General features: G+C 61.5%; 2 protein-coding genes across 3 annotated transcripts; both read left to right on the forward strand.

Annotated features, from left to right (window-relative positions):
• Positions 1 to 234: 234 nt before the first annotated feature.
• HPS1 (HPS1 biogenesis of lysosomal organelles complex 3 subunit 1) lies at positions 235 to 7,330 on the forward strand. 2 transcript variants are annotated; one of them, XM_088059829.1, is made up of 19 exons: positions 235 to 419; positions 509 to 646; positions 714 to 856; positions 1,109 to 1,217; positions 1,408 to 1,568; positions 1,645 to 1,747; positions 1,848 to 1,952; positions 2,044 to 2,113; positions 2,218 to 2,285; positions 2,831 to 2,998; positions 3,073 to 3,249; positions 3,319 to 3,386; positions 3,521 to 3,643; positions 3,745 to 3,809; positions 4,003 to 4,148; positions 4,245 to 4,358; positions 4,488 to 4,570; positions 4,810 to 5,009; positions 7,248 to 7,330. In XM_088059829.1, exons 1-18 carry the CDS (start codon positions 321 to 323, stop codon positions 4,970 to 4,972), a joined length of 2,103 nt encoding a protein of 700 aa, XP_087915955.1. In that variant the 5' UTR covers positions 235 to 320; the 3' UTR covers positions 4,973 to 5,009; positions 7,248 to 7,330. The 2 variants fall into 2 exon arrangements, with proteins under 2 accessions (XP_087915955.1, XP_087915956.1); XM_088059830.1 differs by having other exon boundaries at positions 1,875 to 1,952.
• PYROXD2 (pyridine nucleotide-disulphide oxidoreductase domain 2) lies at positions 6,315 to 10,939 on the forward strand. Its single transcript, XM_005520855.3, has 16 exons — positions 6,315 to 6,586; positions 6,998 to 7,017; positions 7,248 to 7,341; positions 7,422 to 7,495; positions 7,614 to 7,760; positions 7,904 to 8,057; positions 8,273 to 8,334; positions 8,445 to 8,542; positions 8,946 to 9,087; positions 9,180 to 9,314; positions 9,416 to 9,488; positions 9,587 to 9,743; positions 9,877 to 10,031; positions 10,153 to 10,259; positions 10,365 to 10,485; positions 10,581 to 10,939. Exons 1-16 carry the CDS (start codon positions 6,415 to 6,417, stop codon positions 10,652 to 10,654), a joined length of 1,785 nt encoding a protein of 594 aa, XP_005520912.1. The 5' UTR covers positions 6,315 to 6,414; the 3' UTR covers positions 10,655 to 10,939.
• Positions 10,940 to 11,308: the final 369 nt, after the last annotated feature.

The raw sequence follows: 11,308 nt of genomic DNA on the forward strand, positions 1-11,308 counted from the left end.
CACGGTGAGGTGTCACACGGTGCGGGTGTCACACGGTGCGGGTGTCACACGGTGCGGGTGTCACACGGTGCCGGTGTCACACGGTGCCGGTGTCACACGGTGCGGGTGTCACACGGTGTCGGTGTCACACGGTGCCAGTGTCACACGGTGCCGGTGTCACACGGTGAGGTGTCACACGGTGCCGGTGTCACACGGTGCGGTGCCACGCCGGGCCGCCGGGGGCGCTGCGCGCGTGGGCGCGGCGGTCACGCGCGGCGGAGCAGGAAGCGGCTCGGGGCGGGTGGAGCCGCCCGGTCCCGGTGTCCCCCCCGCCGTGGGCCATGCGCTGCGTCCTGATCGCCAGCACCGCGGCCGAGCTGCTCTTCTACTGGGCCGATGCCGCCTTCCTCCGCCGGCTGCGGTCGTCCCAGGCCGGGCAGGTGGGGCGGGACGGGGCGGCGCGGGTGCGGGGAAGGGAGCACGGGGTGCGCGGTCTCGCGTGGGCGCTGACCGGGACAGTGTGGCGCAGGGCCCGGCGCTGGAGGACAGCCTCAACACCCTCTTCGCCCCCCTCATCATTTCCTGCGCCGCGCTGCTGGAGAAGCTCTCCGACACCTACACCTGCTTCGCCACCGAGGGCGGGCGGCACCTCCACGTCCTGCACACGGTAGGACCGGCACCGGGGACCAGGGACCCCTGGCCGGCCCCCGCCTGACCCCGCTGCCGGTTTGCAGTTCGGGGACTGCCTGTACATCGCAGTGAACGGCGACGGGACGCAGAGCGAGGACGACCTGCGCCGGACGCTGTTCGTGCTGCGGCGCTTGGTGGAGGCTCACTGTGGCCTCGTCACGCTCGACTCGCACCTCATCCGCAAGGAGTGAGCGGGCACAGCCACCGGCACAGGGTGGCATGTCGGGTTGATGGGGTGGCTGCCCTGAGGTGCCTCCGTTCAGCACGGGGGGTGGGAGTGGGTGTCTCCAGATGGGACCCCCCCTTGGCAGCAGGACCCCCTGCCTGCTGGGCTGCAGCTCAGTTCTGCTGTGTCAGTTCCATGCGAGGAGCTGGGTTTTAGTGTCCCACACAGGGAGGTGACAGCCACCTATGAGTTTACACTCTGTGATGGCTGCAGGTTGCGTCCGGCTGATTCGGAGCAGCGGGAGCGTGTGTGGAGCCTGCTGCGGGGCCTGCTGGAGACCTACAGCCACCTGCGGGAGGAGGACCAGAGCTTTGCAGTGGAGGTACCAACGCTCTGGGCTGTCCCTTACTTTTGGCGTGTTTCGGGGGTGGGAGGCTGCGTGGAGTCCCAGGATGTGGGAAAATGCAGTGGGCTAGGGACTGTAGGGCAGCTCCCTGGAGCAGTGGAAGCTCAGACCTGCCTCTGGCAGGGTCTGAGAGAGCTCAGCAGCCTTCCCTCCTCCTGCACCCCAGGCCGTGGAGCGGCTGATCCATCCTCAGCTGTGTGAGCAGTGTATCGAGTTCCTGGAGCGACAGGTGGTACAGTACATCAACACCAGCCCTGAGCGTGGCGGGGATGAAGTGGGCCATGCCTTCCTCCTGGTACACACCAAGCTGCTGGCCTTCTACTCCAGGTGTGCCTATCCCCACCACCCTCCCCAGGGCAGCCGTTTCTCCTCCCAGCTGACCCTTTCCTTCTCTGGCCTGCAGCCGCAACGCCAGCTCCATCCGCCCAGCCGACCTGCTTGTCCTCATCCTCCTGGTTCAAGACCTGTACCCCAGTCAGAGCGCCGAGGAGGAGCTTGGCCCACAGGTGCTTCAGAGCAGGACTGGGGGTGCAGCAAGTCAGGGTGCTCCCATGGGGTGATGCCTTGACAGCTGGGGCTTAGGGGCTTTTTCTCTCTTTTTGAAAGCCCACACCAGGGAATGTTCTCCCTCAGGGACCCAAGAGAAGTGAGAGCATCCCTGTGAGTGGGCCTGGCTCCCATGGAGCTGCAGAGAAGGACTCAGATGACCAAGTGAGTCCTTGCAATCAGGAGCTGCAGGGTGGGATGTTGAAAGGGCTGCCTGCATCGTTGCTATCGCTGACCCATTCATTTTTGCTGGCAGGACACAGATGATCTCTCTGTGCCTGAGGTCTACTACACACCTGAACCCTCTCCAGGCCAGCACAGTACAGGTGAGTGCCCAGTTGGGCAGCAGCCATGCCCCACACCCCCAGCCCTGCAGAGGCTCCAGGGCTCTGAGAGGGGCTGGAAGGGTGCCCTGCGGTGTTCTCTGCAGGCAGCGAGAGCTGGTCAGAGGGTGCTGAGATGCTGAGCATCGGGGAGGTGGATGCTGCAGACGTCCAGGTGAGCACAGAGTCCTGCAACACCTCCCAGCTCCACACTTCACCAGCCTGTTCCGGTGCCCTTTGTGATTTCTGGTCCTCAGCACTCATCTCTGGCTGTACTGCAGCTGTGGGTGCCCTGCATGATTGTGACAGCTCTGATCTCCTTCTCTGAGGCATTGCTTACAAGGAGCTGTCAGCAGAGAGGGAGTGGGGCTGCCTCAGAGCAGTCCAGTGTCTCCCTCTGCTGCCGTTGAGCTTTCTGGGCTGCTTCCCTGATGGATGCTGCAACATCTCACACACTGCAAGCAAATACTGGCCTCAGTTTAAGGCATTTGCAACTTTTGTCTTTGTAACAGTCTTCTTCTCTGCCACTTCTCTGGGGTACCTGGGCACTTTCCTCACTGCTGATCTTTTGCTACATGGCTCCTCCAGCTCCTTTGGTTCTGTCATGCCTGGTTGCAGCTTTCAATGGTAATGGCAGGCAATGCTGCATCCTTGCAGAGCATCCTTGGTGTGAGCTGTCCCATCCCCACAGGGGACTGAACCTCTCCCCTGTCTTCCCAGATGGCAGAGGACTTGCTCCAAACCTTGGGGCCTCTGGTCCCTGAAGCTTCCAACCCCAGAAGGATCTTTCTGGATGCCAGCCTGCGGGAAGGTTACTGCCCTTTGCTGCCACACACCATGCACTGCCTCCTGCTCTGGCCAGGCATCTCCCTTGTGCTACTGACCAAGGTGAGCTGCCTCAGAGGTGAGGGAAGCTATGTTGCACTGAGTCCTGCCTGACCCACCTCTCCCTTCCCTGGCAGGGCCCTATGACCCAGGTAGCTGTCACCTTGTACCAGCTCCTAGATGGTTTCTTGGTGCTGGAGAAGAAGCTGGAAGAGGGACCAGATGTGGGAGTTGCTCGCTCCTACCCATTCCTCGCTGAGCTGCGGCAGCGCATGGACAAATTTGTGAAGAAGCTGAGTGGACAGGACATCCAGGTGGGAGTGGGGACATGAGGACCCTGTCCTGTTTTCTCCACAGCCTGACACAGTCCTGTCTCTTTCTAGTTACAGAACACCTGGTTGGACTTCAAGAACAAGATATTTTCACGGAATGAGCCTGGGAGCTCCCTAGAGTGAGTAGAGGGAAGCCAGGGAAAGTCTTCACAACAGACAGGGACCTTTGCCAGCCTGGGGACCAGCAGAGCTGTCCCTGCAGTGCTGGGGACCCAGTGTCCAAACCCAGCACTGTCTGTGTCCCCTGGCTCAGGCTGCTGCAGTCAGTGGCCAACGTGAAGAGGCAGCTCTGCTCCGTGTACCGCCAGCTCTTCCTGACCTCTGCTGGCCACAGTCTGTCCCAAGGGCTGCGGGACCGTGCTCAGAAGCTGATGAGGTGAGTGCATGGGGATGGTGATCATCACCAGGGGGCTGCCCCACACCCAGCTGTGTTGGGGCTTGTGGATCCTGGCCTCTCACCGTGCTTCTTCTCGGCAGGGAGAAGCTGCTGGACTGGCGGGACTTCCTGCTGGTGAAGAGCAGGCGCAATATCACCATGGTGTCATACCCATCTCTGCAGCTGGGAACACAGCCTGGCAAAGGGGTGTCCCTAAGGGGGTAGCAGATGTGGGAGTGGGACCCTGACCCCGGCACCAGGATCAAGGGGAGGAATGTAGTGGGCAAAGGTGGTTTCCCGAGGCTCAGGGACTGTCCTGGAAGGGCACCAAAATTGTTGGACACCCTTAACCCATCCCACGTACCTGGAGGACTTTCCTGGTCTGGTGCACTTCATCTATGTGGACCGCACAGCTGGACAAATGATGGCACCATCACTCAGTGTGACAGAGAAGTCCAGTGCAGAGCTGGGCAAGGGTCCCCTGGCCACCTTCATCAAGAAAAAGGTACTACTAATGGGGTAGGTGTGGGATGGGAACCACAGAATAGGGTGGAGATTGGAGGAGTTTCTGCCCAGGTTTCAGGTGCCTCTTGTTCCCTAGGTCTGGTCCCTGGTCACACTGGCCCGGCGATACCTACAGAAGGGCTATACAACACTGATGCTGCAGGATGGCGACTACTGCTGCTCCTACTTCCTCTGGTTTGAGAATGAGATGGTATGTGGGGTCAGGAAGGGGCTGAGCCCCTCTTTCCCTGGGACAGGGAGCAGGGCTGTAAGCATAGCCAGCTCTGATTCCTCAGTGGTCCCATCCCAGCTCCTGCCCTCCACTGTCATTTCTCCTCAGGGCTACAAGCTGGAGGTGATGGAGGTACCAGTCCTGTCTGATGATTCTGCTCCCATTGGGATGCTTGCAGGGGACTACTATAGGTGAGCAGTTGCTAGCCCTGTGGTTTGGCACCAGGGCTCAAAGCTGTGATGGCACACAGGTCCCTGTGAGCAATGCCAGGATGCCAGTGTTGTAGTGTCACTGGAGTTGCACCAGCCCATCTCCTCAGGCTGGTGCCATTTTGCTGTGTCCTTGCAAAGTACTTTATAGAGGGAAGGTTGTTAGAACAAGGTTGCCTGTGTGCACTTAACCTGCCAAGCCCCTGTCTTCTCCTCCCCAGGAAGCTGCTGCGTTACTACAGCAAGAACCACCAGGCAGAGGTAGTGAAGTGCTATGAGCTGCTGGCTGTGCACCTGGGCATCATCCCCTCCGAGCTCGTGGTCCAGCAGGCCTATGACTTGGCCCGGCGCCTCTGGGAGCCATCCCGCATCCCTCTGCTCTGAGCTGCCTCCAGCCCCCTTGGGGCCAGGATTAAAATGGGTGTGTGGGTGTTCCCAGAGCCTGGGTTGCTTTCTCAGTGTCTGTGTGCCATGCCATGGATTGTGCCTGTAGGCAGCAAAAGGCAACCTTCCCATCCTCCAGCCTGGCCAGGGCTGGCACTGTCCCTCTTCCTGCTCCCTGTGGTTTTCACTGCCACCCAGCAGCCTCTTGGGACAGGCAGAGAGTGGGGCTGAGAGGTTGTTGGCAGATCACTGTCTTGCTGAAAAGTGCATTTCCAGAGCAGGGTTTATAATGTTAGCTTGGCATTGCTGCCAGGCTTTGGCCAGAGATCAAGATAGCGTAGCCAAACCTAAGTGGAGCAATGGTCTAGGGTACATCCCCCTTTCCCCTCACCCTCAGATGTGGGGTGTGGGGCCCTCAGAGGTTTGGCAGGCTCTGGGGAGGTGCAGCCCATCCTCCATCCTCTTCCCCACACCCACACTTCCAGGCACCAGTTAGCCACAGCTCTGAGCTTAGCTGGGAACAGCGAGTAAATCCTGAGGCAGCTTATGTGTTTCCCAGGCACGTCAGGGCTCAGTGCACATCCAGACCTCAAGTACTGCTGGGAGTGGGGCCAGCCCCAAGGGATTCAGCGGCCACTGCCCCTTGTTGCTCCCATGCCACTTGCTGGAGCTGGGGATGGCAGTTCAGGGAGCATTGGACCAATACAGGGCCTTTGACCCGTGCTGCTGAGCTGGAATTTGCCCTGCTGCGCGCGATAGTGCTGGATTCAGAGCCAGCCTCACCCCCAAACTGCCCCTTTTCCTGCTGCTTTCAGGGCTGTGCTTGGGGCTTGTCTGCTCAAGGGGGGGCAAAATCCCTCTGTCCTGCCATGCTTGGCCCATCAGCCCAGCCACATGCCTCTGGATCATCCCTGGAGCAGAACAGGAGCTGGGGGAGGGGGGCTCTTAGGCCCCTGCCTGCCTGCTCATCACCCTCCTGGACTACAGGCTGGGCAGCTTCGGGCACCCTGCTGAGCCCCAGGCAGGATCTGTCCCCTTCTCAGCCCTGGGGCTCGTCTCTGGCCCCGCTGCAAGCCCCCAGCAGAGCTGGGCCATGGTCAGCGCCTCGCTGGGGCAGCAGCCTCTCTGGGGACAGCAGCCTGGCTGGGGACAGCAGCCTCTCTGGGGACAGCAGCGTCTCTGGGGACAGCAGCCTCGCTGGGGACAGCAGCCTCTCTGGGGACAGCAGCCTGGCTGGGGACAGCAGCCTCTCTGGGGACAGCAGCCTGGCTGGGGACAGCAGCCGCGGGCCAGCGCTCGCCGAGCGGCCGGGTCCTGAGCAGCCTCCCCGCCTCCTCAAGGCGTTCCCTGCCCTGGCCCCCCCGGCCCCTCCGTGTGCCCGGAAGCCCCGGGAAAAGTTCCGCCGTGAAAGCAAAGTCCAGGCTGCCGGACGCAGGGCGGCCATGGCCAGGCGCTGCGGGGCGATGGCAGCCGGGCTCCGGGGAAGCCTCGTCTGCTCTTCCCGCTGGCTCCGGGGCTGGCGTCTGTCCCCGGGGCCGTCAGGAACGCGTTGGGCCCATGCCCGGGCTGCAGCCCAGCTGCAGCGGGAGTACGACGCGGTGGTGATCGGGGCAGGTAACAGAGCAAGGGAGCGAGAGGCGAGCTGCGGGGAGCCGGCGGGGACCCACATCTGCCCTCCCCCCAGGGCAGGGAGCAGAGGAGCAGCTAGGTGGGGAACCACAGTAGTGCTGGACGCATTGCAAACCCCCAAAGTGGAGCTCGTGCCTGGGACGACTCAGGGGTCTGGCACAAATTGCAGCCCCCCAGAGCTCTGCTGGAGCATCTGCCTCGAGCACCTCTGTCCCCCTCTGCTGCACCGATAGGGCCAGGGCTGTAGGGCCGGGGGAGGATGTGCTTTGTCACCTGTATCCCTGTGTCTAGAGCCTGTTATTGGGTGTCTGTGACGGCCCCATGCCCAGGGGGGTGCCCTATGCTGTGGGCCCAGCACCAACGCTGGGCTCTACGCATCTCCCTCTCTTCTTGCAGGGCACAACGGGCTGGTGGCCGTGAGTACCTAGACTGGTGTGCTGCCTCTCCTCCATCCGCAGGGGCAGCAAGGCACTGGGAAGGGTCTGCACTGTGGGCAGTGGGGGGCTTTGGTGGCAGGCTCCATGGGGCTGGGGTTCCCCCAGGCCCTCCCTAGTGAAGGAGTGTGGGGGGCATCATGTGCAAGAGGGTGCTCACACAGTGACATCCCGGCTGGAGGGATGAGCAGCATGTGCCGTGCTCCCCACAGGCTGCCTACCTGCAGCAGGCAGGGATGCGCACAGCTGTGCTGGAGAAGCGTCACGTGCTGGGCGGCGCAGCCGTCACGGAGGAGATTGTGCCAGGTACCCCTGCATGCCCCTTGTACCCCTGGCCCTGGCCAGTCCTGGTGGTGGACATCCTCCACCACCCCACATGTTCCCAGGGTTCAAGTTCTCCCGGGCATCATACCTGCTCAGCCTGCTGCGACCACAAATCTATGCTGATCTGGAGCTGCAGGTATTGGCACCCACCCTTTGCTGGGCTGCTGGCAGCTCCCAGCATGCAAGCGGGGGACTCTGCTGCCGGGCTGTCCCTGCAGGGTGGGTCCTGCAGTGGGAACATCCCTGTCTTGCAGCGGCATGGTCTGAGGGTGCTCCCACGGGACCCCTACTCCTTCACCCCACTGCTGGAGAACAGGAGCCCTCCTCGCTCCCTTCTGCTGGGACATGACATGGCCCAGACTCAGCAGCAGATTGCTCAGTTCTCCCAGAAGGATGCCCAGGTACCACCAGGGACATGCACCTGGCACAGCAAAACCCGTGAGGGGCTACCCTGCTCCTGGAGTGGCAGGGATGCTCCTGGGTGGAGTATCTGTTGCACCCATCGTGGTGCAGTCCTTGTTGTCCACCCTCTGTCCCCTTCCAGGCCTACCCTGAGTATGAGGCGTTCATGGGGCGCATGGTGTTGGCCCTTGACCCACTGCTGGATGCTCCTCCAGTGGATACAGCTGCCCTGGGAAAGGGTTCCCTGCTCCAGCAGCTCAGGAACCTGCGAACCCTGAAGCCCTTGCTGCAGGCAGGTACATCTGGGATGCCAGGGAACCCCAATAGCAAGGGGTGTTTGCCAGGACTTGGGATGGGCAATGCAGAGCCTCCTCTGGAGCCCAAACTGGGCCAGCAGGCCCTGCTAGGCTTACTTGCCATGGTCCTGCTGACTGGCCTCCAAACCCAGCTGGGCACCAGTGGCCAGCCCTGGCACAGCCATGCAGGTCTCACACCACCTCTCCACCCCCAGGGTTGGCACTGGGGCGGCAGCTGCCCCACTATTACGAGGTGCTCACAGCTCCCATCTCCAAGGTGCGTGCTGGCAGTGGTGGTGTGGAAACACCCACTGCCTCTCCTGCCTGCCAGGGTGCTGCAGCAGCTCGCCACCCCAAGCCTGGTGTGCTCTCTTTCTCTTGGGCCAGATCCTGGATCACTGGTTTGAGTCAGAACCCCTGAAGGCAACTCTGGCTACTGATGCGGTGATTGGAGCCATGGCCAGCCCACACACCCCTGGCAGTGGGTGAGGATCCCTTCCCTCTGGGGCTCATCCTGCACTCTCCCCCCTTGTCTTGCTTTGTGCTTGGCTCTGCTGCACACCAGTACCCCATGCCCTGCCCCCTTCCTCTCCCTCCTGCTGCCTGCTCAACATTGCCATGGTGCCTCAGGGGTTGGTGCTGGGCAAGGGGCTGCCCCCAGCCCTGCCATATGGCTCTCCTGAGCGGCCTCCACCTATCCCTTCGCTGTCCCCGGGCTGGGCTGAGTCCTGGCTGGTGCATGCTCCCTGTAACTGAGCTGACATCCCATGAAGTGGCATAGTCCCGTTGGGGGGTACTGTGAGGGCTGTGGCACCATCCTCACTACCCATGCAGGGGACAGATCCATCTCCTCAGCCATCAGCTAACCCGAGGTCCTGCTGCTTGCAGGTATGTGCTGTTGCACCACGTCATGGGTGAGCTGGAGGGACGGCGGGGGGCCTGGGGCTACGTGGCAGGTGGGATGGGAGCCCTGTCCCAAGCCATCGCCCAGGCAGCAACTGCCCGGGGAGCCCACATCTTTGCTGAGAAGGTATGGGGTGTCTGGGAGAGGGGAGCTGCTTGGCCATGCCTGCAGGCAGCAGGGATGCCCTTGGTAAAGTCTTGTCCCCTACACGTGCGCAGGCAGTGTGCCACGTGCTGCTGGGCAGGGAAGGGGAGGCTCAGGGTGTCGTGCTGCAGGATGGGACAGAGGTGAGGAGCAAACTGGTGCTGTCCAATGCCTCCCCCCAAATCACCTTTCTGGAGCTCATTCCTCAGGTATGGAGTGCATGGGGCTGGTGGGGAAAGCTTGGCATGTTGGAATCACCTCATTCAGACTGCCTCATAGCCAGCCTCTGCACCGGTATATCCCACCCCAGGAGCAGCTGCCGAAGGATTTTGTCCAGCGGATCCAGCAGGTTGACACACGCTCCCCTGTCACCAAGATCAATGGTAGGTACCAGAAAGGACATTTCCATTGCCATCCCTGCTGGAGGAACACTGGTACCAGGCTGCACCCCGCTTCCTCCATCTCCCCATCCCATGCCCAGTGGCGGTGGATCGGCTGCCCAGTTTCCTGGCTGCCCCCAATGCCTGTGATGGCCAGCCCCTGCCCCACCACCAGTGCTCCATACACCTCAACTGCGAAGGCACCCAGCTCCTGCATCAGGCATTCACTGAGGCTGCCCATGGGCACCCCTCCAGCAGGTAGGAGCCTGTACTGGCACACCTTGGTGAGCTGGGGAAGGGACAGGACAGTCATGGCAATGGATGCTGGGGACACAGGTGTGGAGTGGCTGGGTCCCCCTCTGCCTGCCCAGTTGGTGTACTGTTCCCCCAGGCCCATGATCGAGCTCTGCATTCCCTCAGCGCTGGACCCAGGGCTGGCCCCACCAGGCTGCCATGTCGTGTCCCTCTTCACACAGTACACCCCGTCCGTGCTGGCAGGCGGGCGGTCCTGGGACGAGCAGGCCAGAAATGCGTACGCAGACACAGGTACGTAATGTACACACAGACCCTGGTAACAGCTGCGGGCAGAGCGGCCCTGGAGCTGCACAGGAGTTTGCTGCCATGTCCCCCCAGGCTGCCCACCAGCAGTCCCTTCATCTTTCTCCAGTGTTTGACTGCATCGAAGACTATGCCCCGGGGTTCAAGGCGTCCATCATTGGCAGGGACATCCTGACACCACCAGACCTGGAGAGGATCTTCGGGCTGCCTGGTGGAGTGGGTACCACATGTGTCAACTCTGAGCATTGCTCTGGTGCCAGTGTTACTGGGCACACAGGCCTGAGCCAGGCACAGCTAGCTCACACACAGCTCTGTTGGCAGAACATCTTCCATGGAGGGATGTCTCTGGATCAGCTGTACTTTGCTCGGCCAGCACCATCCTACTCTGGCTACCGGTCCCCAATTCCTGGCCTGTACCTGTGTGGAAGTGGAGCCCACCCTGGTGAGCAGAGATGGGAGCCAGGACCCTCCTGGAGGCCTGTAGAAGGAAGAAAGGGGCATGTGGAAGAGGCGTTCTCCATTTCTCCTTTCCTGCAGGAGGAGGAGTGATGGGAGCAGCAGGACGCAATGCCGCCCAGGTGGCTATCAAGGATTTCAGGCACCTCTCATGAGATCAGTGAAACACTTCACCAACACAGGGTTGCAGCAGCAGCATGCCCTGCTGATGCCATACAGAGCCCTGCCCATCCCCAGCTTGCTTTCCCAGCACCTCAGGGCAGCACCAGCATCTCCTGAGAGCTGGGTACAGGCTGGTCCCTGGTGCTGCCAGCTGCTACTGTCACCTTGAACAGAAGGCTGCCTACCACAACCCAGCCTTGCCCCAGTGGCTCCTGGACCCTACATGACCATGCCTGTGCCTGTGCCCATGGAAATAAACCCTAGCCCGTGCTCTGTCATGAGCACTCTCACTGTGTCTCTTAAGCAATTCATGCAGCTCCTACTGTGCCATCTACACTTGCTGGTGATGCAGCCTTGGGGGAGCTGCCGGAGAGAACAGGCACAGTTCGGAGTACTGAACAGGGACAAACAGCCCCTCACCCTTTCCCCTGCTCATTGATGCAGGCTCAGGTGCCTGCAGGGCTATTTGTATGGAGCCCCGCAGCTCCAGGCAGATCCAGATTTGTTCTAAGTACTTAGAACAAGCAGGGAGCTACCTGAAGTCCCCAGCTGTCCTCAGTCCCCCGGCTCTTGGTGGCTGTGTGTGCAGCAGACACGTGCCCAGCAGCTCAGAAACCACAGGAGCCAGGACTAGCAGCCCCTCGTGC

The sequence above is a fragment of the Pseudopodoces humilis genome, chromosome 9 (genome assembly GCF_049639895.1).
Source record: "Pseudopodoces humilis isolate 2021_Gansu_Grassland_sample_001 chromosome 9, ASM4963989v1, whole genome shotgun sequence".
NCBI classification, from domain to species: Eukaryota; Metazoa; Chordata; class Aves; order Passeriformes; family Paridae; genus Pseudopodoces; species Pseudopodoces humilis.